Genomic DNA, 12,412 nt, shown 5'->3' with positions numbered 1-12,412 from the left:
CTCACCCCATCATGGGGATTTAAACCACCAACTTTCTGATCGGCAAGCCCAAGAGGCTCAGTGGTTTAGACCACAGCGCCACCTGCGTCCCATTTATAATAGTAACAACAACAACAATAGCTAACAATAGAGTAGTTAAACAAGAATGACAATTTAAAGTCTCTGTCTCTCTTTCTGAAATGAATACTAATAGACAGAAACAAGAAGCAGGTTTGTGCTTGAAAAGGTGCTAGTGATGAAAATAAATTCCTGGGCCGAGTGCCCTTTTCTTTAATTCTAAGTGTAAGTCTTCTCCACTAGGCCATCATGCCAAACACTTGGCTGTACTTGGTGGATCGTGGGGATCTAGTCAAAACACACACACACAGCAGCCCCCATAAGGCTATAAAAATGGTGTCTGTAGAGTCATGTCAGGAATTTACAAGCTCTCACAGCTGTAACTGAAACAGATACCTTTTTTTATTACTGCAAAGAACATTATTCCATGACTCTGATCCATTGATTTGTGTATGATACTACAACACAAGGAATCGCTGAATCAGCATGCAAGCCTACAAATTTAACACAGAAATAATTGACCCTAGTTCCAAGCTAGTAATTGGGGCCACATTATATTAAGTGGTTTGTGAAATACAGCTTTAGCATTAGTTAATTCCCTCTGCAACATGCTTGCCGAAATGTTTATATCAATAACTTTCTCCCATTAAGTGCCTTATTTTCCTAATTGACTTAATTATCTGTTTAGAGTAACTAGCAACAGCTTGACACTTACCTAATCTAAACATCGCTGCTGTAGAATCCACTAGAAAAATACCGCAACAAAATTAAGGTGTCATAGGCAACAAAGCTGGAATCTGCAGTAGCACTTTCCATAATATTGTAAATTCCTTTTGGCCTTTTTTCTTCTGGTTGTTGTTGTTCTGTGCTAAGAAGGCTCATGATGAAGTGTGAGCCTTACAAAGAAGTAACGTTCTTATAACTGTGAATTTTTGCCCCATGGTCCACACAGTGGTTTTTCAAATTAGTTTCACACCCCGAATTTCACGTGTAGGCAGAAGTAACATCATAAGATCAGGACTGCTGGACCACTGCTTAATATTCTTCTCTAAATATTTTTATTGGTTGTCATAGATGCATAACAAATATGTTTAGTAGTCAACTAAACATAATCATAACACCCCTTCCTCCTCCCCCCCCCCACAATCTTGCCATCTTGCCAGCTACCAGATAAGTATTCGTGTCTTTGTAATATTCATTCCTGTTTTAGTTTTTCTACAGGATTCCTCAATCTTTTCCTTTCAGGGTTCTTTGGAAGTATCCATCCACAGCAAAGTCCTCACCTCCAATTGCAGTATCAAGAAGTATACATGGTCACAACATCCAGATTTGTAGCGATGCCGCTGGTAACAAATTCCGCTCTATTTTGATAATTTGAACAACCCAGTCCTAAACGTATCACATGGAACTGAGTCCTATTTCACAATATCAGTGCCCAAGTAATTTATTTAGACTGGGCATGAACCCATAACACTGCTTCAGGGCAATCCAAAGGTATTAGCAAATGCTGCATCCAAGCTACCCTAATTTTGGTACCTTATGCTCAATTTAGTCTTCCTACAGGACTGCCAGTTCAGCACTTAAAATTGCAGTGATGAGCCTGGTGAGGCTTGTAAGCTTCTAAAACAGATCAATAAATTCAGAAACTGAAAACACCTTTTGATTTATTCCTTGGTTAATAGATTTGCCCCAAATATATCAAGCTCCACTGAGTGAAATGGCTCAATACCTATTGTTATTAGAGACACAGTCAATCTTATCTCCACAACAACAGGTAGCCCATTAGACATAGACCTGCCAGCTGCTGTTGCTCCATTATGGCACCAACCATTTTTTTAATTACAGTCTGGAGTTTATCATCTTTGCTGTGTGTGCTGCAACCTTTCATGCAGCAGTGAGGTCTGACTCACTTTACACACAGAGTTGCCTCTCGCTCGGTTGCCTGCTTCAGAGAATCAATGACAAATTGCTATGCATGGGCTTAAGTAAGCAGCAGGGGCTACTATTTCCATGGTAAGCTGCACAGCCATTCAATAAGGCAACAACGTTTATAACAAGCTGATGCAAAATGCTGCAAGCAAGAGAGGTTCGTCTGAAATCCTGGCCAGTGCCACAGGTTTCCACTGAAGGTGTAAATAAGAGAGCCCTTTTTAATAGAATAGGTGGCTTACTTAGGCACACTTCCACATACACCCAAGGCTCCCGGAATTTCTAGCTATGGGCTTAATGATTAACCTTTGGTAAGCCACTTGCCCATCTGTAAAATGGGAATGATGTCAGCTACTTTACATGAGGTCTGGGAGGATAAGGGTACTTAAGCTTTTGATGCCAGTTCTGTTCTCCAAAGTTCTTTAAATGCTGATGCTTTTTGTCTTCAGGGCTTATGCACAATTACTTTTCCTCTGCATTTTCCAGGCAGAGGTCCGCACTTTGACACTCTTGTGTCTTTTTTGTGTTTTTTACTCTGAGCTTTCTCTGTGAAGACCCACTCTTTAAAGCTGAACTGGAGGAAACGTCAATTCGGGTTTTATGCGGATTGATGTTTGCTCTAAGCAAAAAGAGAAATAAAAATCACAGATTGTGCCTGGGAAGAGTGGAGGAAAGGTAAGTGTGTATATTTAATTTTATTGTGTACTGTCATGTTTGAATGGATTATTGAATATTACTTTATTTGCTATAAGTTGTTTATGTTTTTATGATGACATTTTTTGTATTGGACCAGATTGTTATAAGGTTGTGATCTTTGTTGTTTCTTCAGTTTGTAAGCCGCCTTGTGTACAGTAATATAGAAAAGTGGTGTACAAATTGAAAGTATGATGAAGATGATGATGATGATCCCTCAGTTGTGCTTATCTGGTTTGGTGCTGTATATTTTAGACCATTTTGTGCTTTCTTTTTAATTGAAAGATACTAACACATTTAACATATAAAAATAACAGCAGCAACAACATTTCACATTAATATGAGAAGAATATGCCCACCGATCAGCCAGTGCCTAGCACATCCTGAAAAGGACAGCTTTCACATTGCTCCTGCTTCCTGTGTTATACATCATATTGTATTTCAAAAATCTGCTACAGGTGAATTGGAACTTGCACTGATGACCAAGCTGTGTTTTCTTTCCCTTTGTTCCACAATATGCATTAGAAAGCACCTTCCAGCCCAAAGTGCATTGATGTGCACATCCAGTTGAATCACTGATAGCACACATCTGATAACAGACCACTGATGTAAACCTCCCCCCCCCCTTTTGTCTTTCTTGCAGCCTGTTATCAGAGGTATCTTATTCTTGCTGCAATAAGCAGCTTGGATGTGACAAGTCCATATTCAATCCCACCCAACATTCTTGGCCTCCTTGATCATATTGTAGTGAGTGTCACAAGCAAACAGCATGTATTTTGCTCAAAACCTGTTACCTCGCCATTTCACTGGGTGTCGTTTGCTTTTGTGTTTTGACAAAGAGCAGACCGGGTGTTCACTTTGCCTGCATTGCACCAACTGCTATTTTAACATACCTCGGTTTTCCTTTCATCTTTTCCCTGAAAAGTGGCTCAAGCTCTCAGAATTTCCTTCTGCTCAACTCCACCCTAGCCTGCAACGCATGATCACTTGCTCTTTCCTGATTTCATTGACTCCCACCTCTGAAGCCCCCGGAGAAGGAAACACTAAAGGGCTGTTAAGGCTGTTCAAAAGCTTGTGTTTGGACATTCGTGGTTCTGCTGCTTCCTGTCCATGCACCCCATAATTAGCCTGTCTCTCTCACCACTCCCCCACCTCCTCCTTCCCTTTGCCTTGGGCAAGTTCAGTTTCCAGTGAACTCCTTTCCCTCCCAAGCCTCTTTTTTTCCCTTGAAGGCTATTCTGTCTTTCTTCCTATTCCCTGCCTATGTTTGCATGATCACAGTTCTTCCCAGACATAACGCCACCTATGCCAGTTATATCCAGCGGCACTCCCTGATAGCAGCATTTTCAAGGGTTGCCTACGGTGCAGTTCATCAAAGCTTAAACTTGCCTAGAGTTGGTTTTCTAGGCTAGCACCAGCTTTGTATTTGATGATCTAGTTCTTCACGTTTGTATCAAAAACAAACCCTTAATTAGGCATATCAGTGGGTTATCAAGTGCCAAATAGTCTGTCTCAGTGGTGTTCTCTTCTTGCAATTGCTATGTGTTTTTAAAATGTACTTCATTATGCAGAGAGGTGTAGATCAGTGTGCAAAACCCATGCTACCAGATACCCCAAATTAATGACAGAAAGTGAACCACTAAGAAAACAGGCACAACTGAATAGGCTGTTACTTTTTTTAAAAAAACCTCACAATAAATGGATAAAGGCAGATGTGGGAAAGGCAGTGTGACAGCAGCTACCATGGAGTAGGGATGTTTGAGGAATTTAATCTTTTCAAATTCCTATATGAAATTACCTGTTCCACACACCTCAGACTAATTTACAAATTGGAACTTCGCTACCTCCCAATTTTGCACTTCTCCGGATATTGTGACCCAGTTCTAGGCAGTATGAATGCATCAAATACACTTTTTTATTTTAAAAATTGTGGATTAAATACAGAATTGTGGGTAAAGACAAGCAAAAGTGGCATGGACCAGAAACTAACAGATGCATGGAGTACACTCAAAAGTTGTTCTCAGTGTATTGTTTTGTGCTGCACTGAGTTGATTTCACGAGGTTATGTGCGGATGTACCACATTGTTACGTTATGGGTGGGTGGGTAGGTGTTTAAAATCAGTGTAGGCCAAAATAGCAAACCAGTAAACCTGCAGGCATCATGAGATTATACAATTGAATATCATGTGTTTTTACTATCAAGCCACATCAAACGTGTTTAACTGAAGTCAGTGAAAATGAGTAAATAGTTTGCCTCTCCTCTATGTTGCATTATAGTGGGGGACATTTGCTCCTGTTAAAAAATACATATGACTACTCCATTTCAAGCAAAGGCTAGGATCCAGAGCTATGTGAGTGAAAGTCCAGTTGGACAATCTGACATTTTTTCTGCCTCTTCCTTCCTGACTCCGCCCTCAGTTTTCCTACTGACATAGTGGCCTATTTCTGCTGAAATTCACTCCCTTCCAGTACAGTCCTGGTGCCACAATCTGAAGCATTCCAGAGCATCCCTTGACTCTTCAGATCAGCTTCTCAGTGTTTCCAGGAGGCTGCAGTGGGGAGGACAGGGTGGGAATGCCACACTATGAGTGCACTTCCATGGGGAGACCTCTGGCTCCAACCCACAGTTTAAGAACATAGGAACTGTATTACACCAGGTCAGACTGTTGATCTATCTAGTGCAGTGCAGATTCTTATACTGTTTGGCAGCAGCATCCCAAGGTTTCAGACAAGGTACTGCCATACAAGGAGATTTTAGAACTTGAACCTCGGATCTTCTGATCTTCTACATGCAAAGCAGATGCTTCATCATTGAGTTATAGCCCTTTCCAATAAGCCAACTCCCAGATTCCAAGTCTAATTGCTATTGGCCAGTGATGAGATGACCAACTTCTGCTTGGCAACCACTGAAACTTTGAGTGTAGACTAACTTTTGGTTCTTGCTTGAGTTGTACAGAATATTTTTCCAGACCTCAGAATTCCTTGGTTTCCTCTGCTGTGGTCCACTAAACTTTCTGCTCTGTCTGATTGGCAAAAAATACAAATTTACAAGTGATTGCCTGCAGGTTGTAACACATGGGAAATTACCGGTGCGGAAATATGCTGCATGCAGGCTCAGATAACACAGGGAGACATTGAGGCATCCCGGAAGGAAACCTCTTATTATCATAGGAAAAGTGCCAGGCATATGTTGGCTGGTTGCACTCAGCCCATTATACAAATGTTCTCATTCTGCCCTCCTGCCTCAGTTGTGCAGTCAGGCATTCTGGAGTCATCAATATTGGCCTATGGGAGTCTTTCCTGTGAGCATTGCCTCAGGACTGATTATCAGGGACCACAGAGAAGAAAGTAGGCTAGCATGGCATGGAGCTCTCCAATAGCTCCAAGAGAATTTCACTGCTGTTCAAAGCGGCAGGAGGGTTTTGTAACTCTGTGTACTAGAAAGCCATGCCTTCCTCTTTCATCCTCTCAATTTGTCCTATCATCAGCTTGTGTTTTATACAATATATGGGCATAAGAATTATGTGTAAAGTATAAAAACTTGATTTTTCAGGTCATCACAAGCCTAGATTGTTTGACAACATACAAATTCATGTATGTGCTCATATAGAAGCAAATAATGGTCATCTAAATTCATAAGTCATGGAGTTTGAAGCTACTAGCCCAGCCTTCTCTAACCTGATGTCTTCCAATCATATCTGACTGTTGACCATGCTGGCTGGAGTTAATTTTGGATTTGCTTTTTTATGATTTTCTAGATCCATTTGAATCAGTGTTTAGGCCTGGTTCTGGCACCGAAGCTGCCTTTTATAAAAAACTATACACCACTTCATTGTAAAAAAAACAACCTCAAAGCAGTTTACAAAAAAATAAAACAGATTAAAATTACTTCAACTATCTAAGCATCTTTCTTTCAACTGTGCTGTTTTGAATCATCTAACAGAGGAAGTTCTCCGTAGTGGCACCCACCCCGTGGAATGCCCTCCCATCAGATGTCAAGGAAATAAGCAACTGTCTGACTTTTAGAAGACATCTGAAGGCAGCCCTGTTTAGGGAAGTTTTTAATGTTTGATGTTCTATTAGCTTTTAATTCTGTTGGGAGCCACCCAGAGTGGCTGGGGAAACCCAGCCAGATGGGTAGGTTGTAAATAATAAATTATTATTATTATTATTATTATTATTATTATTATTATTTCAGCTTCCTAGGATGTCCCTGAGTTCTGGTAATATGAGGGAGAGGGGAATTATCTGTCCATTTCCTCCTCACTATGCACAATATTATACTCTTCTTACTTACAAGGGAAAAACACACCAATATTCAGAGGATAGGTTGGTTTATTCACTGCTAAAATAACAGCAATGATGTTATCAAAGTACAAATTTCACTATTTCAGTATATGAACATTTCCAGATTGTAATGCTCAATTGCATTATACATTAAGCACTATTCCCCTAAGAAGTACTTATCTAGCTCACATTGTAAACTAAGCTTCTGGACACATGCATATACCGGGCACCAGGGGGAAATGGAGTTCTTTCGAAGTGTCCTCCTGGTAACAGCTACTGCCACTGACCTCCTGAGAAGTGTGATGGGAAGAGAAGAGGGCATAATTCATGAGGTTGAGGTCTTCAGGCTTGTGAGGGTGGGGGAGGCATTTGGGCAGTATCATACTGCCAATATGTGCAGTAGGATTTCTGAACTGAGCTCAGAACATACGAGTCATTTGCTGAGCCAAATTCCAGACACCCTTACCTTTTGCCCTGTGCTTTCTAGACAGAGGTCCATGCTTTCCCAGTCTGTGTCTGAGTGCCTTCTCTTTTTGTGCCTTGTCACTTTCCAAGGAAAAACCACTTAATGCTGAACTGGAACAAATAGCAATTTGGTTTTTTCCCACAGACTTGTTGTCAATTGTCAATAGTAAAGAGTGGGTTTTTGCAGGGAAGGCTCTGAGGCAAGCAAAACAAAAAACACCACTCAGACACAGAGCTTTAAAGTACAGACTTGTGCTACAAACACAGCACAAAAGGAAGTCTGGATGAGCCCTGAGCCAAAGGGAGTCCATCCATTACTACCAAGAAGAGCTCAGCGCAAATCTCTACATCAGTCATCCTCCACAAGTTCCATGTTTCCCATTCCTTGCTCTGATTGTGCTGTGACATCTACAGATCTTTTTTCTTTTCTTTTTAATTGATTTATTTGGTTTTTCAAATTAAAATTTTACGGAGATATATCAAACATAAATCATAAAAACAAGATTCCAAGGAATCTCCTGGACTCCCACCCTTCCCTTTTTTGGTCCTATTATTAAACATTTCCTCCTGCATCTTTTATGATGGTCCAAATCTTTTACATCTCCATTGTGTCCAGAATTCACCCTTAAACTACAAGTGATATTCCAATCCTACTCAAGATTTTAACTGTTTACAGTTGTCTTTAAGATAAATTATAAATTTCCCCCGTGCCTTATTAAAATTTTGGGCTTCCTGATTTCTGAGTCTTCTGGTCATTTTAGCCATTTCAGCATAGTCCATCAACTTCACCTGCCATTCTTCTATACAGTTCTTTTCATGGCAGACCTGATAGCTCTCTAACACTCAATCTTATGTCTACTGGGATCTAGGGCCAATCCATGGGAGCATAGAAAGTTGCCTTACAGTGAGTCAGGTCATTGGTGCATCTAACTCATCATTGCCTACATTGAACTGGAAGTGGGTCTCCAGGGTTTCAGACAGGGAATGTTTCCAGTCCCATCTGGAAATGCAGGGAATTGAACCTGGGGTGTTCTGCATGCAAAGCAGATCATGTCTTGCAATACACTGCAAGTCTTGAGAGATCATCTGAATTCTAGCAAGCAGCAAATACTTCTGATTTGTCAGGGAAACACAGTATGGACTCAGGCACCCTGAATATTTGCACTTCCCTGGCTCCCTGGTGCCTGGGAAACTGTTATAGCAGCATTCAAAGCATCAGGGCTGGATGGAGATGTGCCAACTTGGATTAAGACCCAAGCCGGAGAAGAAATTTTAAAGAAAACGGAACTTGCTTCATAATGCCACCAAATCTTCTAAGCGAGATATTCCAAGACAGGCAGTTATGAATTTCAGCACCATCTCTAGTAAACGACACGAGGTTGCTTGTCGAAATCAGGGCATTGTTTGCACTCTGCTGCGAACAGCAGGTCGATGGGCTGCTTTAAAGCAATAGCGTAGCTACCTCAGCAATCAGGTAATCCCCGCTGAAATCACAGCGTCCATCCTGATAGTCAGCCGTTTGCAGGGATATAGAGCAATCAACCAGAGATGGGTTCAGGTGAGCAACTCTGAAATGTAAAGTTTTTGTGAACTGCTTCAGAGAAGCAGTTTATTATTTCAGAAAGGTTGCTTGCCAGGACCCCTCTTGGTGCCTCGTGAACAGGGTTTATTTTGTGCCAGGGTTCAGTTCTGGGTCCTGATTTGAATGCCAAATGTCTGTTCAGTTATCCTTCCACATTCCAAAGAAAAGAATGCCAGGCAAGTAAAGTGCAAATCCCATAGCAAGGAGAAACAGTCAGAAGAAAACACACACACACCTGAAACCAGGGGCAGGTCTACCAGTCTGTGGCAGATGTGAGTCCAGCTATCTCTCTCTTGCTTTAGAAACTCATCTGCCGTCCAGATGTTTTGCCAACCACGTGCCCTCCAGCATGCTGGCTGGGGCTGATGGGAGTTGTCGTCCAAAACATCTGGAGGGCACCAGGTTGGGAAAAGATTCCATCAAGCAACAAGCAAAGACTTCCTGTTCATGAAGGCGTCCTGTTGGCTTCCCACAGTCAGGAAAGTCTGGCCTAGGATAGTTGATTTTAAAGCAAACCTTCCCTAAGGGCATGTCAAAGGCAATTCTAGGAAGCAGCTGTGATTCAGACCAGTGCTCAAGCCCTGTGGTGACGAATGTTTCAACAGGCATAAATTGCCTCTACTTGTGGCTGGAGATGGCACAGAACTCTCCCTGGTCCTGTGGGGCACATGGGTGTTGCTGTGCATCTTAATATAAAAATGGCAAGGCAGTATAAGGAAGTCTGTGTTAAGAACACAAAAGCAGACCTATTGCATGAGACCTGCTGGATCAGACTGGTCAGATTCCTCTGAGAAACTCACAGACAGGCCATAGAAGTAATTGCCCTCTGTTGTGGTTTGCCCACGGCATTCAATAAAGGGCAATATTCAGGGCTGTCTTAAGCATATGCGGCGCCTGGGTGCAAAGATCCACCCGGCACACCCCCCCCCCCGGTTGCCCAGTCCTAGGCACACAGAAGGGCAGAGCTGGCCGGTCAGCTCAGCGTCTTGCTGGCTCAGTCACCCCCAAAGTCACGGTGCAGAGCCACCTGCAGCAGAAGAGCCTACCATAGCGCTCCAACCGATGGGTGGGCTCTTCCCTGGATTCAACTCTCGGGCCCCGGACTCTCAGCCTGGTGCCCCTGAGAGCCTGGCGCCCGGGTGCCCCACATCCCTAGCGCCTATGGGTAAGACAGCCCTGGCAATATTGCTTCTAGTCTGAATGTCCATTTAGGTATCACAGCTAATAGCTGTTAAGAGACTCATCCTCCTATGTCTACTACTGCAGGATTTAAAGCAATAGGTTTTGACCCCGGGGGGGGGGCATAATATCAACCCTAAGAATACTCCTACTATCTAGCATGGGGTTAAAATGAGATTCCTTGATGGCTTTTACTGCCACTGGAAAGTCAAGTTTAACTCAAGTCTCTGAGCTTTTCCATGTAGCACTGCACCCCATTTGAAAGAAGCTGCACTCAGTTAATGAGTAAAATGTATTTTTCTCTCTCTTTTACTGCTAACCACAGAGCTGTCAGAATGCAAGGGTACCCACCACCTTGTGCTAACTAACAGGTGAAACTCTGAGAACTCAAAGTACACAGGTACACAGACTGAGCTTGACTTCGCTAAAAGACTTCCTAAAAATGGATGCACCCCGCCCTTACACTCTTTGAGCAGGGAGGAGGTGTTTCTACACATTTTCCCCTGCTTCCTTCCAGTTATTTTGAATATTCTTTCACTTTGAGTATTCTTTCACTTAGCAAACATTACAAGAACTTGCTGTTTCAACAGGTTTCTTCGGACTCCCCCAACAACACACATCGGCAGAGGATTTAAAATGAGATAGAGGGAAATGCCTTGCATAAAGGGGGCATTTGTACAAGCTTCACCTCCATGGTGACCTTCTTCTCCCATAGCATCATGTGAATAGGAGTCAAGGAGCAGTTAACAGGGGAACAGAGGTCACTGTACCTGGCTCAGGGCTGCTCAGGTCTTGAAAGAGGAGGAACTCCTTGCAGGTGTCCAAGTCCAACTGGGGCAGGCTCTTCTTACGGCAAAGGTCGGTGACAATCCGAGCTGCCGTCTGACACTGGCTTTCCTCCTTAGCGACGCTCATTTCCCAAGCTGCATCTCCCTTTGCCTCCTACCTGGCTGATTTGGAAAGATCAAAGTAGGAGGGCAGAGTCCCAGTCCCAGTGCCACACACCCCGGGACTCAGGACTCCACTAGCGCCTGCATGCCATCGCAGTTCCTCTCTGCCCAGAAACAAACCGTGTGGCACAGGCTGAGGTCAAGGCTGAGGCTTGACCACTTGAGGTCACTTTTGGCACACCACGGCTCGCTGCAAACCAGCCCGTGCCTTCTGATGCTCTTGTTGCATTCGATAACAGAGAGCTGCATTTACTGCCAAGGCGTGTTCTGCACAGAGATCCTCCTTCTCCTCCTCCTCCCCAGTTCAGTTTGATTCCCTCCTTGCACACTTTCAAAGCCTCCTTCCAGAGAAGCTATTTAACCCCTCGGTGGGTGTACCTTCTGTATCAGGTGGTGGAGGAGACATTGCAGCTACACGTACAAAGGAGAGAACAGGAGCGCTGAGATCTTACAGCACGGAACAGCTTGTCACAACACAGAGCTGAAGCTGAGCAGCACCATTGGTTGCTACACACGCAGCTTCCAGCACAAGGGAGGGAAGAGGTTTTATTTATTGGCTTAGCCCAGCCCTAAGATGCTAAGCTGCAAATTGCTAATAGGGGGCCAGCCCTGTTTTGTGTACGGTAATTAGATCACTGTTTTAATTTACAGTACCACTTCTGGGTTCCCACTGTCAGACCAGGCTGTGCAACCAATCCGCACATAGAGAAAGCGCCAATTGTCAGGCATGAGCAACGATCGCATAATGGGCAATTAATACAATACCCTGTAGAAACGAACTCAGGAGTGGAAGAGGAGGAGGAAGAGAATCTAACAAAAGAAAAGAAAAAAAACTACACACAAAAGATGTGCCAAGGAGTTTGCAGCCCCAGTCTCGTGGATCATAAGAAAGTGGGTGTCTGGAACAATTCCTCTGCACTTACAGTGTCAGATAATTACCTGTTAACACAACTTTGTATAGCCGCGAGACAAATCTCTACAAATGATTATGAAGATTCGGCGTGCTATGCCCTCAAAACATAGTCCTCTCTAATTCCAGGTAGGTGGGAATCAAGTCTCCACGATGCCAAAGAAGAGTCGTGTATAAAGGAAGAGAGTTCAGTTGGGGGTTTCAATTGCATGTGGGTGTGCTGCTTTCTACTCCTGGCATTAATAATACAATTCTACAGCCATTGTAAAATCATTGTTAGGATATGTTGTTTATATAGAATTCCACTATGATTTAACTTCTCCTGCTTTCACCTCTTGCCTCATTTGCCTGCTTCTGATG

At 43.1% G+C, this 12,412-nt stretch overlaps 1 protein-coding gene across 2 annotated transcripts in view; it reads right to left on the bottom strand.

Moving 5' to 3' along the window:
* The window catches only part of SYT6 (synaptotagmin 6), a 142,358-nt gene extending 130,765 nt beyond the window's left edge, over positions 1–11,593 (bottom strand). For both annotated transcript variants that reach the window (XM_083508959.1, XM_083508960.1), the window contains exon 1: positions 10,963–11,593. In XM_083508959.1, coding sequence (XP_083365085.1) covers positions 10,963–11,107 — 145 coding nt within the window. In that variant the 5' untranslated portion in view covers positions 11,108–11,593. The remainder of the gene's footprint in view (positions 1–10,962) is intronic.
* Between the last annotated feature and the right edge of the window lie 819 nt (positions 11,594–12,412).

Source organism: Podarcis liolepis (genome assembly GCF_965112155.1).
Source record: "Podarcis liolepis genome assembly, chromosome: 6".
In the NCBI taxonomy this organism is placed as follows: domain Eukaryota; kingdom Metazoa; phylum Chordata; class Lepidosauria; order Squamata; family Lacertidae; genus Podarcis; species Podarcis liolepis.
The sequence above is the reverse complement of the archived record's forward strand: the minus strand, read 5'-3'. Positions and strand labels throughout refer to the sequence as shown.